Genomic DNA, 18773 nt, shown 5'->3' on the forward strand with positions numbered 1-18773 from the left:
TTTTTGTCCTCCTGTTTTGACTGCGTTTGAGCCTGTGGATTACTGAAGAAAACGTGTGAACAAAACTGAGGTTTTTAGATATAAAGAGACTTTATCAAACAAAAGGAACATTTATTAAATGAATGTCTGCTGAGTGCAACCATATGAAGATCATCAAAGGTAAGGGATTCATTTTATCTCTATTTCTGACTCGTGTAACTGTTCAACTTGGCTGGTTACTGTTTGTAATGATTTGTCTAGTGGGCTATGTTCCCAAATAATCATAAGGTATGCTTTCGCCGTAAAGCATTTTTTAAATCTGACACCGTGGTTAGATTCACAAGAAGTTCATCTTTAAACCTATGTAAAATATGTTTTGTTTTCTGAATTTTTATAATTAGTATTTCTGTATTTGAATTTGGCGCACAGCAGTTTCGCTGGCTGTTGAAGAGGTGGGACGTTAAACGTCTCATGTACCCAAGAGAGGTTAACTGACTTGCCTAGTTAAATAAATGTTACATTTTTTAAAATAATAAATAAAAATGCAATCATAAAAACCATCAAGTGCTTTGAGGAAACTGGCTATCATGAGGACTGCAACAGGAAAGGAAGACCCAGAGTTACCTCTGCTGGAAAGGATAAGTTCCTTCAAGTTACCAGCCTCAGAAATTGCATCCCAAATAAATGCTTCACAGAATGGAAGTAACAGACACATCAACTGTTCAGAGGAGACTGCAGAAATTCAACCATGAAGGCCTGATTCATGCAAAGAAACCCCTACTAAAAGGCCACCAATAAGAAGAGACTTGCTTGGGCCAAGAAACATGCAATGGACATGTCCTTTGGTCTGATTAGTACAAATTAGGTTTTTGGTTCCAACCGCTGTGTCTCTGAGACACAGTAGGTGAACAGATGATCTCCGTATGTGTGGTTCCCACCATGAAGCATGGGAGAGGATGTGTGATGGTGCTTTGCTGGTGACACAGTCAGTGATTTATTTAGAAATTGAGGCACACTTAACCAGCATGGCTACCACAGCATTCTGCAACAATATTCCATCCCATCTGGTTTGTGCTTGGTGGGACTATCATTTGTTTTTCAACAGGACAATGACCCAACACACCTCCAGGCTAAGTAAGGGCTATTTGACCAAGAAGGAGAGTGATGGAGTGCTGCATCAGATGACCGGACCTCAACCCAATTGAGATGGTTTGGGAGGAGTTAGACCGCACAGTGAAGGAAAAGCAGCCAACATGTGGTCAGCATATGTGGGAACTCCTTCAAGACTGTTGGAAATGCATTCCTCATGAAGCTGGTTGAGTATGCAAAGCTGTCATCAAGGCAAAGGGTGGCTACTTTGAAGAATCTAAAATATATTTAGATTTGTTGAACACTTTTTTTTATTACTACATGATTCCATATGTGTTAGTTCATAGTTTTGAGGTCTTCCCTATTATTATACAATGTAGAAAATAGTAAAAATAAAGAAAACCCTGGAATTACTAGGTCTGTCCAAACTTTGACTGGTACTGTATGTATGCATGCATGTACAGTTGAAGTCATTAAAACTTGTTTTTCAACCATTTCTTGTTAACAAACTATAGATTTGGCAAGTCGGTTAGGACATCTACTTTGTGCATTACAAGTCATTTTTCCAACAATTGTTTACAGATTATTTCACTGTATCATAATTCCAGTGGGTCAGAAGTTTAGATACACTAAGTTGACTGTGCCTTTAAACAGCTTGGAAACTTCCAGACAATTATGTCATGGCTTTAGAAGCTTCTGATAGGGTAATTTACATAATTTGAATCAATTGGAGGCGTACCTGTGGATGTATTTCAAGGCCTACCTTCAAACTCAGTGCCTCTTTGCTTGACTGTGTGTTCGATTTTATACACCTGTCAGCAACAGGTATGGCTGAAAAAGCTGAATTCACTCATTTGAACAGGTCTCCACATACTTTTGTATATATAGCGTAGAAACACACACACGTATACTTTGACCATTCAATTTCCTGTGCAACCGTTCACCACCTCTTCATTCATTTCCAGGTCATCTTAATACTTTACACGGTCCGATACTGTTGCAGATACAAAACAGCCTCCTGCTGCTTTCATGTGTGTGGTTTCTGAAAGTGGTTTGTTGACCCCCACAGTCACATACAGATCCATATATAAGGTTGCAATTTAAACACTACTGATAAAAATTAACTTTTAATGTTTTCAATTCCCACTTTACATGACAGTTCCTATATTGGAGGGTTCTGTGACTGACTGTGATTCCTAGCTGGGGAATCTCTGAGGAACAGGGATGTTCTCATGAAGGTACTTCATACTGCCCGCCTCTGAGAACTCTGCCACTGTGTGCCCCTCACCCCGGAGGACCCACTTGGTGGTCAGCAGCCCCTCCAGACCCACTGGGCCCCTCGCATGGATTCGAGCTGTGCTGATGCCAACCTCCGCACCTGCAACACCCCAATACGGATCAGTATGTGCTGGTCTAGACACACTATCATGAATATGAATGAATAAACTAACAGATATAATTAAATACTGTACTCAACATGAATACACATGTATAAGCATTATAACAAACTAAGCATTACAATTCATAAGTATACAACATTTATAAATTTTTTTAAAAGCATTTATAACTAGATTTACTGTTATACTTTTATATGATAAAATTATTTGTACTCACCAAGACCAAATCTGTAACCATCAGCAAAGCGAGAGCTAGCGTTCCAGAAAACACAGGCACTGTCCACCTGCTGCATGAACTGTTCAGCCGTCTTCTCTGTGCAGAAAAACATTGCAATATATATTATTCTAGGAAGCAGTTATTGTATTTTAAATAATTTGACATCCACGTTACTTTTTTGGAACCCTATAGTGTAAACATACATTTATTTTGTTGTAAATAAATGCATGGTAGGCCTATACACTAGGACAGGACAACATTGGAACGTTGACATGCAGTGCTACAGAACTCATTGAAAACTGTGTGCGTGTATTCATGTGTGCATGTGCGTTGCAGGATTTGCTCACCGTTATCTGTAACAATAACATCTGTGTGGGAGCTGCCGTATTTGTGGATGTGGTCCACTGCGTCCTGCATACTATCCACCACCTCAATGCAGCACTCCAGGTCCCCGTACTCTGTCCTCAGAGACTTCACCTCAGATGGGCTAAAGGTCAGGTAGGAGGCAAACCTGGGGCCTGCATGGATCTTCACCTGTGGGATGACACAAGACATTACATTTTCAATGATGACTGTATTTGACCATGTACACATAAAGGGACATAACATTTAAAATCAAAGAAGGATGTGCGCATACAGTATCTCAACATTAGAATACTTTTTACCAATATCCCATTAAACTGACCAGGTAGATGCTTCACCGATTTAAATTAAAAAGACAGTATGCCTTCCCCCCGTACAATTGGTCAGATAGGGTGGCAAGGTACTACATGAATAAGTTAGTTGGAATAATTAACTATTCTGCTGTGGGGTTCTCCGGTAAGTTTATGAATGGCTGCTTTAGAAATGACAATGCTTTGGATGACAACACCAAAAGGTCTAACAGAGTGTTGGCCCGGTCTCTCCCTTTATAAATGATGTCTCTATATAGTGCGTTAATGCTCTGGATTGTGTAATGTCTGTCATCTGTATAAGTTACTGAACAAGCCTCAGTATGTATATTGTCTACATGGAGAGATGGTGGGTGTATGCACATCTCACCTGTTCCACTCTAAGCATGTCTATAATCTGGTCAAACAGAGGTGTCCTCAGTAGATCTCTGTGGAGGAGTAGGGTCTCCATGGCATTGCAGGCCGCAGGGTAGTCACATTTAGAGTCTTTGACTGCAGAGAGAACATTTATTTACAGTTCACTTAGAGCAGGTATTCCGAGGGGTACGCACAATGCCGTAGGGGGTACGCCAAATAAAAATGTGATGCACATAAAATACAATTATTTTTTTTACTCACATTTTCAAACAGTACATTTATATTTTCCAACAGGGCTATACATTTGGGTGAGTTCCCCCCCCCCCCCGCCTGATTAGCCTCGTTTCACCACCAAAATTGTTATTAAAACCACCTAGTGTAGAGCAAAATAACAACACAATGTCAAATACAGGTAGCCTAGTCAAATAATTAACATCCAATCACATTAACCATAACTCTCCAACAGGAAACCTGAACTTTTGCGCAGACATTTAGAAATGAAACAGGACAATTATAAAAATAAGCAACGGGAGTTTGAGCGAGAAAAAGACGACTTTCGAGTAGTAAGAAATGTATAAAAGCAACAGACCATTAATAAGAAGGGGCTAGAAGCATCTTATAATGGTCAGCTACCGAGAAGCTAGGACAGGCAAGCCCCATACTATTGTAGAGGATTTAAATCTTCCTGCTGCCGCGGATATGGCTGGGACAATGCTGGGGGAAAAGGCCAAAAAAACTATACAGACAATGCCTTCCTCAAACAACACTGTTTCATGACGCATCAGTGATACGGCAGGAGATGTTTTGAAACAATTACTGCTTTGCATACAAGCCAGGGAATTACATGCGTTACAGCTGGATGAGTCAGACGTGGTAGGCCTGGCACAGCTCCTGGTATATGTCCGTTACATTTATGGGAGGTCAATTAAGGAAGACATCCTCTTCTGCAAATCACTGGAAATTAGGACAACATGAGGATATTTTTTAAGTACTGAACAGCTTTGGCCCATCAAATGAACTTGTGGTCAAGATGTGTTGGTATCTATACTGATGGCGCAAAAGCCATGACAGGGAGACATAGTGGAGTGGTAACGCGCGTGCAAGCAGTTGCTCCCGACGCCACTTGGGTACACTGCAGCATCCACCGAGAGGCTCTTGCTGCCAAGGGAATGCCTGACAGCTTGAAAGACGTTTTGGACACTACAGTGAAAATGGTTAAAGCAAGGCCCCTGAACTTTCGGGTATTTTCTGCACTATGCAATATGGGCAGCGACCATGTAATGCTTTTACAACATACATAAGTGCGCTGGTTATCAAGGGGCAAAGCACTGACACGTCTTTTGAATTGAGAGATGAGCTTAAAGTTTTAACTGACCATAATTTTCACTTGCCTGACCGCTTGCATGATGACGAGTTTCTCACACGACTGGCCTACCTAGGTGATGTTTTTCTCACTGAACGATCTGAATCTTTTATGTCTGCATTAACAAGGACAACACAGGTCTTTCCATCATTGCATGATTTTTTGTGTGCAAATTAACTCAAGCTTACAGAAAATGTCATATGTGATATAGCAAAGCACCTGATTGAGCTGGATGCGCAATTACGCAAGTACTTTCCCGGAACGGATGACACACACAACTGGATTCGTGATCTCTTTCATGCCCTCCCTCCAGTCCACTTACCGATATCTGATCAAGAGAGCCTCATCGAAATTGCAACAAGCAGTTCTGTGAAAATAGAATTTAAATCAGAAGCCACTGACAGATTTCTGGATTGGGCTGCGCTCAGAGTATCCTGCCTTGGCAAATCACGCTGTTAAGACTGATGCCCTTTGCAACCACGTACCTATGTGAGAGTGGATTCTCGGCCCTCACTAGCATGAAAACTAAATACAGGCACAGACTGTGTGGAACATGGTTTAAGACAGACTCTCTCCAATACAAAGTCGGAAGTTTACATACACTTATTTCGGAGTCTAGAGGTCGACCAATTAAATCGGCATGGCCGATTTCAAGTTTTCATAACAATCGGTAACAGCATTTTTGGACGCCGATGATGGCCGATTACATTGCACTCCACGAGGAAACTGTGTTGCAGGCTGACCACCTGTTACTCGAGTGCAGCAAGGAGCCACGGTAAGTTGCTAGCTAGCATTAAACTTATCTTTAAAAAAACAACCAATCTTAACAATCACTAGTTAACTACACATGGTTGATGATATCATTAGTTTAACTAGCTTGTCCTGCATTGGAAATAATCAATGCGGTGCCTGTTAATTTACCATCGAATCACAGCCTACTTCGCCAAAAGGGTGTTGATTTAACAAGCCCATTCGCGAAAAAAGCACCGTCGTTGCACCAATGTACCTAACCATAAACATCAATACCTTTCTTAAAATCAATACAAATATTTTTAGCAAAAAGAAATTCATGTTAGCAGGCAATAATAACTAGGAAAATTGTGTTACTTCTCTTGCGTTCTGTGCAAGCAGAGTCAGGCTATATGCAGCAGTTTGGGCCGCCTGGCTCATTGCGAACTGTGTGAAGACCATTTCTTCCTAACAAAGACCGTAAATAATTTGCCAGAATTTGACACAATTATGACATTTTACATAATTATGACATAACATTGAAGTTTGTGCAATGTAACAACAATATTTGCACTTGGATCCCCCAATTCGATAAAATACGGAACGGTTCCGTATTTCACTGAAAGAATAAACGTTTTGTTTTCAAAATGATAGTTTCCGGATTTGACCATATTAATGACCTAAGGCTCGTATTTCTGTGTGTTTATTATAATTCAGTCTATGATTTGATATTGATAGAGCGGTGGCAGGCAGCAGCAGGCTCGTGTGCATTCATTCAAACAGCACTTTCCTGCGTTTGCCAGCAGCTCTTCGCAATTCTTGAAGCACAGTGCTGTTTATGACTTCAAGCCTATCAACTCCGAAGATTAGGCTGGCAATACTATAGTGCATATAAGAACATCCAATAGTCAAAGGTATATGAAAGGCAAATGGTACAGAGAAATATTCCTATAATACCTACAACCTAAAACTTCTTAACTGGGAATATTGAAGACTCATGTTAAAAGGAACCACCATCTTTCATATGTTCTCATGTTCTGAGGAAGGAACTTAAACTTTAGCTTTTACATGGCACATATTGCACTTTTACTTTCTTCTCCAACACTGTGTTTTTGCATTATTTAAACCAAATTGAACATGTTTCATTCTTTATTTGAGACTAAATTGATTTTTATATATCATATTAAGTTAAAATAAAAGTGTTCATTCAGAATTGCTGTAATTGTCATTACAAATATATATAAATAAAAACCATCCGATTAATCAGTATCGTTTTTTTTTGGTCGTCTAATAATCAGCGTTGAAAAATCATAAATCGTTCGACCTCTAGTCATAAAAACTAATTTTTCAACCACTCCACAAATGTCTTGTTAACAAACTACTGTTTTGGCAAGTCGGTTAGGACATCTACTTCGTGCATGACAAGTTATTTTTCCAACAATTGTTTCCAGACAGATTATTTCACTGTATCACAATTCCAGTGGGTCAGAAGTTTATATACACCAAGTTGATTTTGCCTTTAAACAGCTTGGAAAATTCCAGAAAATTATGTCATGGCTTTAGAAGCTTCTGATAGGCTAATTGACATCATTTAAGTCAATTGGAGGTGTACCTGTGGATGTATTTCAAGGCCTACCTTCAAACTCAGTGCCTCTTTGCTTGACATCATGGGGAAATCAAAAGAAATCAGCCAAGACCTCAGAAAAATGTGTAGACCTCGACAAGTCTGGTTCATCCTTGGGAGCAATTTCCAAATGCCTGAAGGTACCACGTCCATCTGTACAAACAATAGTACGCAAGTATAAACACGATGGGACCACGCAGCCGTCATACCGCTCAGGACGGAGACGCATTCTGTCTCCTAGAGATGAACGTACTTGTGCGAAAAGTGCAAATCAATCCCAGAACAACAGCAAAGGACCTTGTGAAGATGGAGGAAACAGATACAAAAGTATCTATATGCACAGTAAATGAGTCCTGTATCGACATAACCTGGAAGGCTGGTCAACAAGGAAGAAGCCACTGCTCCAAAACCACCATAAAAAAGCCAGACTACGGTTTGCAACTGCACATGGGAACTAAGATTGTACCTTTTGGAGAAATGTTATCTGGTCTGATGAAACAAAAATTGAACTGTTTGGCCATAATGACCATCGTTATGTTTGGAGGAAAAAGGGGGATGCTTGCAAGCCGAAGAACACCTTCCCAACAGTGAAGCACGGAGGTGGCAGCATCATGTTGTGGGGGTGCTTTGCTTCACAAAATAGATGGCATCACGAAAGGAAAGGAAAATTATGTGGATATATTGAAGCAACATCTCAAGATATCAGTCAGGAAGTTAAAGCTTGGTCACAAATGGGTCTTCCAAATGGACAATGACCCCAAGCATACTTCCAAAGTTGTGGAAAAATGGCATAAGGACAACAAAGTCAAGGTATTGGAGTGGCCATCACAAAGCCCTGACCTCAATCCTATAGAAAATTGGGCAGAACTGAAAAAGCGTGTGCGAGCAAGGAGGCCTACAAACCTGACTCAGTTACACCAGCTCTGTCAGGAGGAAGGGGCCAAAATTCACCTGACTTATTGTGGGAAGCTTGTGGAAGGCTACTCGAAACGTTTGACCCAAGTTAAACAATTTAAAGGCAATGCTACCAACTACTAATTGAGTGCATGTAAACTTCTGACCCACTGGGAATGTGATGAAAGAAATAAAAGCTGAAATAAATCATTCTCTCTATTATTATTCTGACATTTCACATTCTTAAAATAAAGTGGTGATCTAACTGACCTAAGACAGGGAATTTTTACTAGGATTAAATGTCAGGAATTGTTTAAAATGTATTTTGCTAAGGTGTATGTAAACATCTGACTTCCAACTGTATGTGCATCCATTCAAGCACACCCTTCTCATTAACCTGTGGTGAGTTTGTTCCTCAACAATTGTGAATAATAAGGTTTTATATGTAAGATGGCTAAATAAAGAACAAAATTATCATTATATTATTATTTGTGCCCTGGTCCTAAAAGAGAGCTTTGTCACTTCCCACGAGCCGGGTTGTGACAAAAACTCACACTCATTCTCATGTTTAATAAATGTATCGTATAGTGTGTGTGGCAGGCTTACAATTGCGGCAAAAAACAACATTTGAGAGTGCGCTGAGCCTGGTGCTAGAGGTACACAGCTGGAGGTTGAATGTTTGAAGGGGTACGGGACTATAACATTTTGGGAACCACTGACTTAAGAGGACTGGGTGTATGAATGAGTAATGAATGATTACATAATTTAATGTTAACTAAAGCCGTCTGCTGATTTTTGGTTTTTAAGACCTAGACAACCAGTTGAGGGGAGTTCCTTACCAATCAGTGACCTTAATTCATCAATCAAGTACAAGGGAGGAGCGAAAACCGGCAGACACTCTGCCTTCCGTGGAACGAGTTTGACACGCGGCCTAGACGCAAAGACTGATAGTTCATGACATCCACAAGATAGCTTCACCATAAGTTTAAAACTACACATTGTACGTTGTTGCTTATAAACAATGGGGTAATGAAGCACTCACTGATGTCAATAGCCTTTTCGATGCAGGCCTCAGAGTCGATGTAGACATGGCAGATGCCCTCACTGTGTCCCAGCACAGGGATGCCCTTGGCAGCTCTTTGGATGTCTCTGACCAGCTGGGACGAGCCTCGAGGGATGATCAGGTCTATCATCTTATCTAGTCTACACAGGTCCTCTACCTCCTCACGGGTACTCACCTACAGCACACACATTAATAACATACTTTACTACGATGCAAACTAAAATAATATGTACCTACAACAGGGCTGGGGTCAATTACTTTTTAATTCAGTCAATTCCAATTATCTTCTCATAGAGAAGGTTTGAGGGAAATGTGAATTTCAGTTTACTTCCAAAAAATGACTGAATTAAAATGGAATGTACTCCAGCCCTGACCTACAGTACAAGTGTACGGTTGTTCACGCCACACAAATGATTTCTCCTATCTGTAACGTAAGTGCATCTAATAAAAGTGTTATGCATAACCTAAAACTCAACTCCTGCCTCAAATTTCCCATTGATTAGAATGAAGCTCTTACCAGCTGAATAGCATCCTTCACCCCGTGGATAGAGAGCGCATCCTGGGTCAGCTGATGCAAGATACGGTTGGTGTTGGCCGCTTCTTTTCCCCCCTTCAGTAGCAGAGCATTTCCACTGGCAATAGCCAGAGCTGACACCTGTATTTCATATCGGTACAAGTCCATACAACACTTCAGTCACACATCAGTACTATCATGTCTCTGAAAATAAAAGACAATAGGGTGGAATCTCAAATCAACCCTTAGACCATATGTCCTGTGTACTTAAAATCTGTAAATCTGAGAGGATTTGAGGCCTCCCGAGTGGCGCAGCAGTCTAAGGCACTTTTGATGCGCCACTACAGCCTTGGGTTCGATCCCAGGCTATGTCACAGCCTGGCCGTGACCAGGATACCCATGGGGCAGCTCACAATTGGCCCAGCGTCGTTATGCCGGCCGCGATTTCCTTGTGTCATCGTGCTCTAAATCAAATCTTATTGGTCACATACACATATTTAGCAGATGTTATTGCAACTGCTTGTTGCGGGCCGGGCGCCTGCAAGCTGACTTCGGTCGTCAGTTGGATGGTGTTTCTTCCGACACATTGGTGCGGCTAGCTGCAGGGTTAAGCGAGCAGTGTGTCAAGAAGCAGTACGGCTTGGCAGGGTTGTGTTTCGGAAGACACGTCTCTCGACTGTCGCCTCTCCCGAGTCCGTAGGGGACATGCAGCGATGAGACAAGATCATAACTACCAAGTAGAAAAATGGGGTAAAGTAAAACATATATTCAAATAACTAATAAATTAGAGAGGATTTGACAAATGTAAACAATATGGTAATGGCTTCACCTTGCTCTCTAATAGGCTATGTTAAAGTTTCACCATATTGTTTATTTTCCAATCAAATCCTCTCAGATCTCCACAAGTGCCTAGGGTGAAGGGTCTAGGGGTCCATTTGGGATTGGGCCCAGGATGAGCATTGTGTTTTAGCAGCATGGCCACCATCAGGTGACTGACCTGAGGAAGGCAGTCGGGTCGGGACTCAAAGATGACCAGCAGGACCCCGATGGGGACAGTGATCTGTTCGAGCTCCAGGTTGTTGGCGACTCTGGTCCTGCGGAGCACCTGTCCCACGCTGTCCCTGGACGATACAGCAATCTGACGCAGGCCTATGGCTAGGCTGTTCAGCTTCGATGTGGACAGACTCAACCTTGCCAACAGGGGTTGGGAGAGACGGCCTAGAGGGAATCACACTAAAATATAAGACCAACATTCTTATGGCTTATATCAATTGCTGATATCGACAGACAGCTTGTGTCAGCAATATTAACAATATCTGGTATGATCCTAATTTGTGAGGCCATTGTGACCTGATGAAGCTACATTGAGTACCTGCTGATGCTGCAGTCTCCATGTCTCTCTTGTTGGCACTGAGGATCTCCTCCTTCTTCTCTGTCAGCAGGTCAGCCAGACGGCAAATTATCTCTCCTCTCTGGTTGAGTGTGAATGAATACAGACGTCTTAAAAATATTACTAAAGTACAGCAGAGATAGATCACACATTAGCACAGATGGGCACTCTATAACCAGGCCAGTCAGTATAGCTCGGCACAGCTCTGTAGTGTGAAAATTGTAAAAAAGGGAACGCTCACCTCATCTGGGTGAAGAGTGGCCAGAGTCCTGCCCGCCTGCCTGGCCATTTCTGTCTGCTGCTCTACAGTGGGACCTGTGTGTCACAACCCACAACAACATGAACCTGAGTGGGGCATCTCACCAACTTAACTGTTTCAGTCACTCTTTATAACCACTTTCATACATGAGCCATTATAAATGCTTTTTGAAATGCTCATAAATTCTTTATACATTATTATAAATGTTACAAATGCTCATGAATTGTAATGTAATGAACTGCATTTTTACAAATAATGTAGTTTATTAATGAGTGTAACTGCTGCTTCTAATCTACTGTAGGTTGGAGTTTATTTCTCTACAAAGGTATCAGTGACTCACCAGCAGGCTTGACCTCAGAGAAGAATGTGCCCACTTTCTTTCCCTCCACTATGTCTGTGATGACGTGGCCCGTGACTTTGGGGTCGGTGCCATTGGCAATGACGACCGACGTGCCACCCTGAAGCGCCCACAGAGCAGACTTCACCTGGGTGAGACAACAGGGTTCAAATAAACATTTATAATGAAACATACCCAGTACAGCCAGTGGAGGGTGTCCCCCATCTGACCCTGGTTCCTCCCTAGGTTTCTTCTATTTAGGGAGTATTTCCTTGCCTCTTTCTTTCTGCTTGCTTTTGACTTTGGGGCCTTAGTCTGAGTTACTGTAAAAGTACTTGTGACAACTGCTGATGTAAAGGGTTTTATAAATGAAATTGATTGATTAAACCTTCTATCAAACGGCCAACCACACTATTTTAACACTTGGAGTGTAGATGGTGGTTGCTTCCCACTAACCTTTGCCTCCATGCCCCCAATGCCCACTTTGGACTTTGAGCCATATCTGATAGACTGCTGGTCTCCGGGGTAGAAGATATCGATGAGTTTAGCATCATCTGTTCCTGGGGGGCTGTCATACAATCCTGTGGGATACAACATGGTCAATGCAAATACTTTTTTATTTTAGGTGAGAGTAAATTAATAACGACATAGCTCATTTCGAAATGCATTACATACCTTCAACATCAGATAGAGCAATAAGAAGGTCTGCTTTCATTTCAACAGCCAGTCTTGCAGCCAAGCTGTCATTATCCTTGATGTGTATTACCTAAAATGCAAGAAAAAAAAACATAAAACAGCATGACCCCATTTAATACATGCAAACAGCTCATCATAGCCATGTATCATAACTATGCAGTGCACCCTAGCCTAGGATGCAATTTTAAAGTAAGAGCAGCTTGCTGTATAAAAACTTGCTACAATAGGCCCCTCTATACTAGCATTGGCTCTGACTTCAACATAAGTCATTTCCTAACTTCCACATTAGCCAAGTTTTCACTTAGTCTTCCATTAATGCCAATGCAAACCTAAGTGGAAGTCCGGATTCGCCCCTCAGATGCATGAAGAATCACTAGTAAAAGTAGAAATTATCAAAGCTAATTACATTTATTTTCAAACAAATGCTAAACCAAAATGAAACATTTGTGTGGGTGGAAAAAGTCAAAGAAAATATATGCCTTATGTAATAAACCATCACAACCACACTACGCATTCCCAGCATGCCCTTCACAAAGTACGCACATTTACCCCCTGAAGGTCACTGTTTGGAACAGGGGGCGGTACAACTGCGTCATTGGTGTTGATGATGGGCACTATGTTCATGCGCAGCAGCTCGTGGAGGGTGCTGTTCAGGTTGCGACGCTTCTGCTCATCGTGGAAGTCGAGGTTCGTCACCAGGATCTATTGAAGAGGCATACGAAAGATCTCAGTTTGAGGGTTTAACGTAGGCATAGTCATTCTAAAGACATGTACTGGGGCCAAGCTTCCTGCCATCCAAGACCTCTATACAAGGCGGTGTCAGGGGAAGTCCCTAAAAATTATCAAAGACTCCAGCCACCCTAGTCAGATTGTTCTCTCTGCTACCGCATGGCAAGCAGTACCAGAGCGCCAAGTCTAGGTCCAAGAGGCTTCTAAACAACTTCTACCCCCAAGCCATTAGACTCCTGAACATCTAATCAAATGGCTACCCAGACTATTTGCATTGCCCCCCTCTTTTACACCACTGCTACTCCCTGTTGTTATCATCTATGCATAGTTACTTTAATAACTCTTTAATAACTTATTTAATAATAAGTTGCTTTACTTTAATAACTCTACCATGTACATAATACCTCAACTAACCGGTGCCCCCGCACATTGACTCTATACCGTTACCCCCCCCTGTATATTCTCGCTATTGTTATTTTACTACTGCTCTTTAATTACTTGTTACTTTTATTTCTTATTCTTATCTGCATTTTTTAAAAACGCATTGTTGGTTAGAGGTTCGTAAGTAAGCATTTCACTGTAAGTTCTACATTTGTCGTATTCGGCGCATGTGACTAATAACATTTGATTTGTCAATACAACTTTGGCTAAGAAAAGGCATAGAAAAACAATACATGAATGTAGTGACATCAGACACTATGAAATTCCATCTGCAAAGAATGATACAGTAATACTTTTGTAAGTGTGTTTGTACCTGTGCAGTGCAGGTGCTGTACTGCGTGAACATAGCTTCATAAAGAGCCATCAAGCCACTCTGTCCAGCAGCTGCACACGCCCGGGCCTCCAGAACTGGAAGTGACTGAAGCGCAGAGAAATAGAAATCATGAGTAAAAGCCAATATGCCAATAGTTATTGATCTATTGTTCATTGTCATCCAATCTGTTGTGAGGTGATTTGGTATACCATTTCTTTGAGTTGGTTCTGTCCAGAGTGCAAGGCTTGTCTGACGCTCTGAGATAGCAGGATCTCGTGTCTCAGTCTCTGCCTTCCGAAAGCAACGGCCCCACTGGTGACAATCATCATCTCCCTGCCTTGGTTCTGCAGCACGGCCACCTAAGGGACACACACAACAATGAGCTCTTCTTACACACCACTTATTCATCAACTTAATTCTATCTTCAACAAGTGTTCTCTAAAGACCCACCAAAATGTAACTGAACATTACCTCAGCAGTTTCTCCCCTTAAATTTTAGAAGATACCTTTCAATGCCAATCAAAACCCACATAATCATTCAATATTCTGGATATTCTACTTCTACATTATTTCTGGTTCTCGTAAGTAGTTCCTGGTCATTACAACCTATATCATCAATGACCGGGTCGGGGCCTCACCTGCTCCACAATGGAGGCGAGACGCCCGAGGGCCAAGCCACACTCATCTCCCCGCGTCACCACAGCACTGCCCAATTTCACCACAATGCGCTTGGCCTGTCTGAGCTCACTGCGGTGCGCTGCTGACTTCCCAGGAGAATGGGTGACAGGGACTGCAACAGATAACAGGACATTCATTTAACACCAGTCATGTTCATTAGGGCACACCGTAACAAAACATTATGCAACGAAAAACAAAAATGAAAGTTTCTTAGTTCAGATAGTACCCTCATATTTAACTTGTTTGCTTCCGTTTCATGCCTACTGAACATGACCCCAAATAACTTTATCCAAAATGTACTGAACAGCAGTTCTCGTCGTAAACCTTTGGTTGTCTGACAACAGCATATGTTTGGCTATTATATGGACAAACATTTGAGACTGCCAAAGAGGTGTGTTAAGTGCCAAGTGTCATCTGTAGTGGGGTGCACCAGTGCAGTATTTTTTGGAATGGTGTAGGCTACTTACACTTGGTTTGGGACACTGCCCTGGCAAAGCGTGGGCAAACATTTGCTTGCAGGCTCCTGGACCGTAGACTGGAACACAAGGCCAGCCTCTGCAACATCATGGCAATGTGACCTGAGGACAGTACACAGCTATTTATAAATCACAATAAAGTGGGCATCCTTTAGGCTGATATACAGGTGTACATCTGCTTGTGAGTAAGCTAAACCAAATTGTCTCGTTGTTGTAGATAATTGGTAGAAAATAGCTTGGTGCACCGGCTTGCACCAATTCTTGTCAACAGTCTAAAGCGCTGAAGTTAGCCAGCTATATATATACTACACACAACAAAAATATAAAATGCAAAGTTTTGGTCCCATGTTTCATGAGCTGAAATAAAAGATCCCAGAAATAGTCCAGTCGCACATAAAGCTTATTTTGTGCACAAATTTGTTTACATCCCTGTTAATGAGCATTTCTCATTTTCCAAGATAATAAATCCACCTGACAAGCGGCATATCAAGAATATGATTAAACAGCATGAGCATTACACAGGTGCCCCTTGTGTTGGGACAATAAAAGGCCACTAAAACGTGCAGTTTTATAATACAACACAAAGCCACAAATGTCTCAAGTTGAGGGAGCATGCAATTGACATGTATGACTTGTGGGCCAGCAGTTTGCTGATGTCAACATTGTGAACAGAGTGCACCATGGTGGCAGTGGGGTTATGAATGGTATGGGCAGGAATAAACTACAGACACAATTGCATTTTATCAATGCATAGAAATACCTGAGGCCCATTTCTTTAAAGGTATGTCTGTGACCAACAGATGTATAGCTGTATTACCAGTCATGTGAAATCCATAGATTAGGGCCTAATGTATTTATTTCAATTGACTTATTTCCTCATATGAACTAACTCAGTAAAGTATTTGAAATTGTTGCGTTTATATTTTTGTTCAGTATAGTTAGTTGTGGTGTTTTGCTAAGGATTTATAACTGTAGTTACAGAAATAGTGCCAATTCAATGCCCACTGCTTTATCCTACGATTAGCTAGTTCATCCATGGCTATCACAAATCGGCCAGGGTTACCATAAATGGAAGCTAAGCTGTCAATTTTGTACAACTGGACAGGGTCATTATGATAGCTAACATAACTAGCTATAGTACTGTCATAAATCAAATGTGTAACGTTGGCTAACGAAGTTCTCATGTTAGTCTGTTGATGTGGCTGCTGAAATGTCTAGCTAGAAAAGGTTCGTTAAATCAAGCTGTAGGCTACTAGTACTAGCTAGGCTGGGCATAGACCTCCACTATCGTCTGGGCTTGATGTAGCCAGCCGGTAATACACGTGGCCCTTTGACCGGTTCGTACTTAACACTTTATCTATTCAGGCTGCAAATGTTTCGATTTCCTCAGCAACTTTACTTAATGACAAGAAAACTGGGGGGGACGATAAAATATGCGACTAACGTTACTACAATATGGCCGCTTCTAGCTAAAGTTACTGTAGTCGATAGAGAACGTTAGCTACAGCAGGCTAGGATCTGACTAGCTAGCAATAGACTAACGTTGAGGTAGGCAAATAGAGAAACAAAATAGAGAATTCATTCAAAAGATGTCTCACCAGCAGTCAGTACTTATAAAAGTCGAAGGTTCCCGCTGCAGCAAAATTGACAACTGCTGAGCAAAGACACGTCGTCAGATTGCCACATCCACATGCAGCCATAGGCCGTGTTCCCGAAACATGTGGGTTGTGTTGTGAACAACATAACCGTGAATCAGCGGTTCGCTTTCAAAATAAAGGTACCCCATTGAAAGTGACGCTAACAGATAAAAAATGTAGAATCATCCAAGAGCCATAGTTCAGGCTGTACATAGCAATATCAATGTCTGACAGACTGAATAGTGAGGTGATTTCTTACGGTTAAAGTCCCGCTATAAGAGCTACGACGCTAATATTTGTGTAAAGTCTTTAGAATTGTAATCTATGTGTGGCACTGAGTAAGCTAATAAATGTCATGGACCCAAAACCCATACATTAGCTTGCAATATGAGTATACCCAAATGCAATTCTGAAGTCTAATACATCCACAGTGCCATTTCAATAGATGTTTTACTTTGTATCAAATTAACTAATTACTCTCTTTTGATGAATCCCGTGGCGGTCTGTGCCTTTTAAGATTAGGGTGGATGATAAAAAAAATTATGAGCACAGCCTTATTTCTATTACAGCATATGGGATGACTGTCAATCATATTCCATTCACCCAGCTCAATGTAACATTGATAGGTTTAGGCTACTGATACTCGAATTTGCCCTATAACCCTTCATGAGGTTGCTACAACCGAGCCTACAAATTAAAGTTCATAACATAGGTGCACAGATCGAAAGAAAAATTGGAGTAATCAAGGTGACAGAAAGTGAAACAGTCAATACCAACTAGCACACTCTTGCCTACATCTATCTGAACTAGGGTGTAACATTAGTCCAAACGTTACGTTTAGTAACTAAAACGAGAGATTCTATTGGACAAATTCAGGTAGGTCCGTTCCAGTTTCGCTCCATTTGCTTCCGTTTAAAAAACATTTCTTAACTGAATTGGCTGAATGAATACACCCCTGATCACCCGCACACACAATTCACTTTCATAGCAGCCATACAAATAGCATAATCACATCTACGCGCTCTCCTCCTCTCAAATTTCCCCTTCACTTTTGGAATTCAATGCACACAACAGTGGTCTGATCAGGTGAAAAAACCTCTACACACAGCCTACATTGTTGTCACCATATTAGCTAATGTCATAGTCAACAAATAGCTACTAGAACTAACGTGTTAGTAAACTCACAATCCATTCCATTTGTACAATCACGCAGTACAGTGTAAAGCAAGAAGTTTAGCAGTTACACAGATGAGCCCCAGAGGCAATAAATTAATAAAACCAAAAGCCATACCTTGACTTGGAAGAGTTGGAGTGCTGGATAGACTTAGCCAGCTAGCTAACATAAATGTCATTGCTCTCTGTTTGAGTCAGGTTGTTGAGTAGGCTAAAATGTGACTCGTTTCAGGAAACCAGGCGTATGTTACGGTTTACTACTTCACAGGAGAGCCATTTGAACGAAAACCTTTTTAACTTAATGAAAATGCGTTTTTTGGAAGAAATGCTTTGTGGAACATGTGAACTTTCATGTTCCTTAACATTAGACTTGTACACAAGTCAAAAGTTGGAACACACCTACTCATTCTAGGGTTTTTTCTTTATTTTTACTATTTTCTACATTGTAGAATAATAGTGAAGACATCAACACTATGAAATAACACATGTGGAATCATGTAGTAACCAAAAAAGCGTTAAACAAATCAAAATATATTATATATTTGTGATTCTTCAAAGTAGCTAGCCTTTGCCTTGATGACAGCTTTCCACACTCTTGGCATTCTCTCAACCAACTTCATGAGGTAGTCACCTGGAATGTATTTCAATTAATAGGTGGGCCTTGTTAAAAGTTTATTTGTGGAATGTCTTTCCTTCTTAATGTGTGTGCGCCAATCAGTTGTGTTGTAACAAGGTAGGGGTGGTAAA

At 41.2% G+C, this 18773-nt stretch overlaps 1 protein-coding gene across 2 annotated transcripts; it reads right to left on the reverse strand.

The window, feature by feature from the left end:
• Positions 1-2182: 2182 nt before the first annotated feature.
• On the reverse strand, positions 2183-18237 carry LOC129854027 (delta-1-pyrroline-5-carboxylate synthase-like). 2 transcript variants are annotated; one of them, XM_055920636.1, is made up of 18 exons: positions 18145-18237; positions 15208-15318; positions 14701-14852; positions 14272-14421; positions 14063-14167; positions 13123-13281; positions 12559-12649; positions 12340-12464; positions 11887-12031; positions 11529-11602; positions 11270-11369; positions 10895-11115; positions 9901-10038; positions 9363-9558; positions 3724-3845; positions 3030-3216; positions 2683-2778; positions 2183-2446 (listed from the first exon to the last, which is right to left on the reverse strand). In XM_055920636.1, exons 1-18 carry the CDS (start codon positions 18203-18205, stop codon positions 2265-2267), a joined length of 2415 nt encoding a protein of 804 aa, XP_055776611.1. In that variant the 5' UTR covers positions 18206-18237; the 3' UTR covers positions 2183-2264. The 2 variants fall into 2 exon arrangements, with proteins under 2 accessions (XP_055776611.1, XP_055776620.1); XM_055920645.1 differs by lacking the exon at positions 18145-18237 and adding an exon at positions 16815-16956.
• Positions 18238-18773: the final 536 nt, after the last annotated feature.

The sequence above is a fragment of the Salvelinus fontinalis genome, chromosome 1, assembly GCF_029448725.1.
Source record: "Salvelinus fontinalis isolate EN_2023a chromosome 1, ASM2944872v1, whole genome shotgun sequence".
Classification (NCBI taxonomy): domain Eukaryota; kingdom Metazoa; phylum Chordata; class Actinopteri; order Salmoniformes; family Salmonidae; genus Salvelinus; species Salvelinus fontinalis.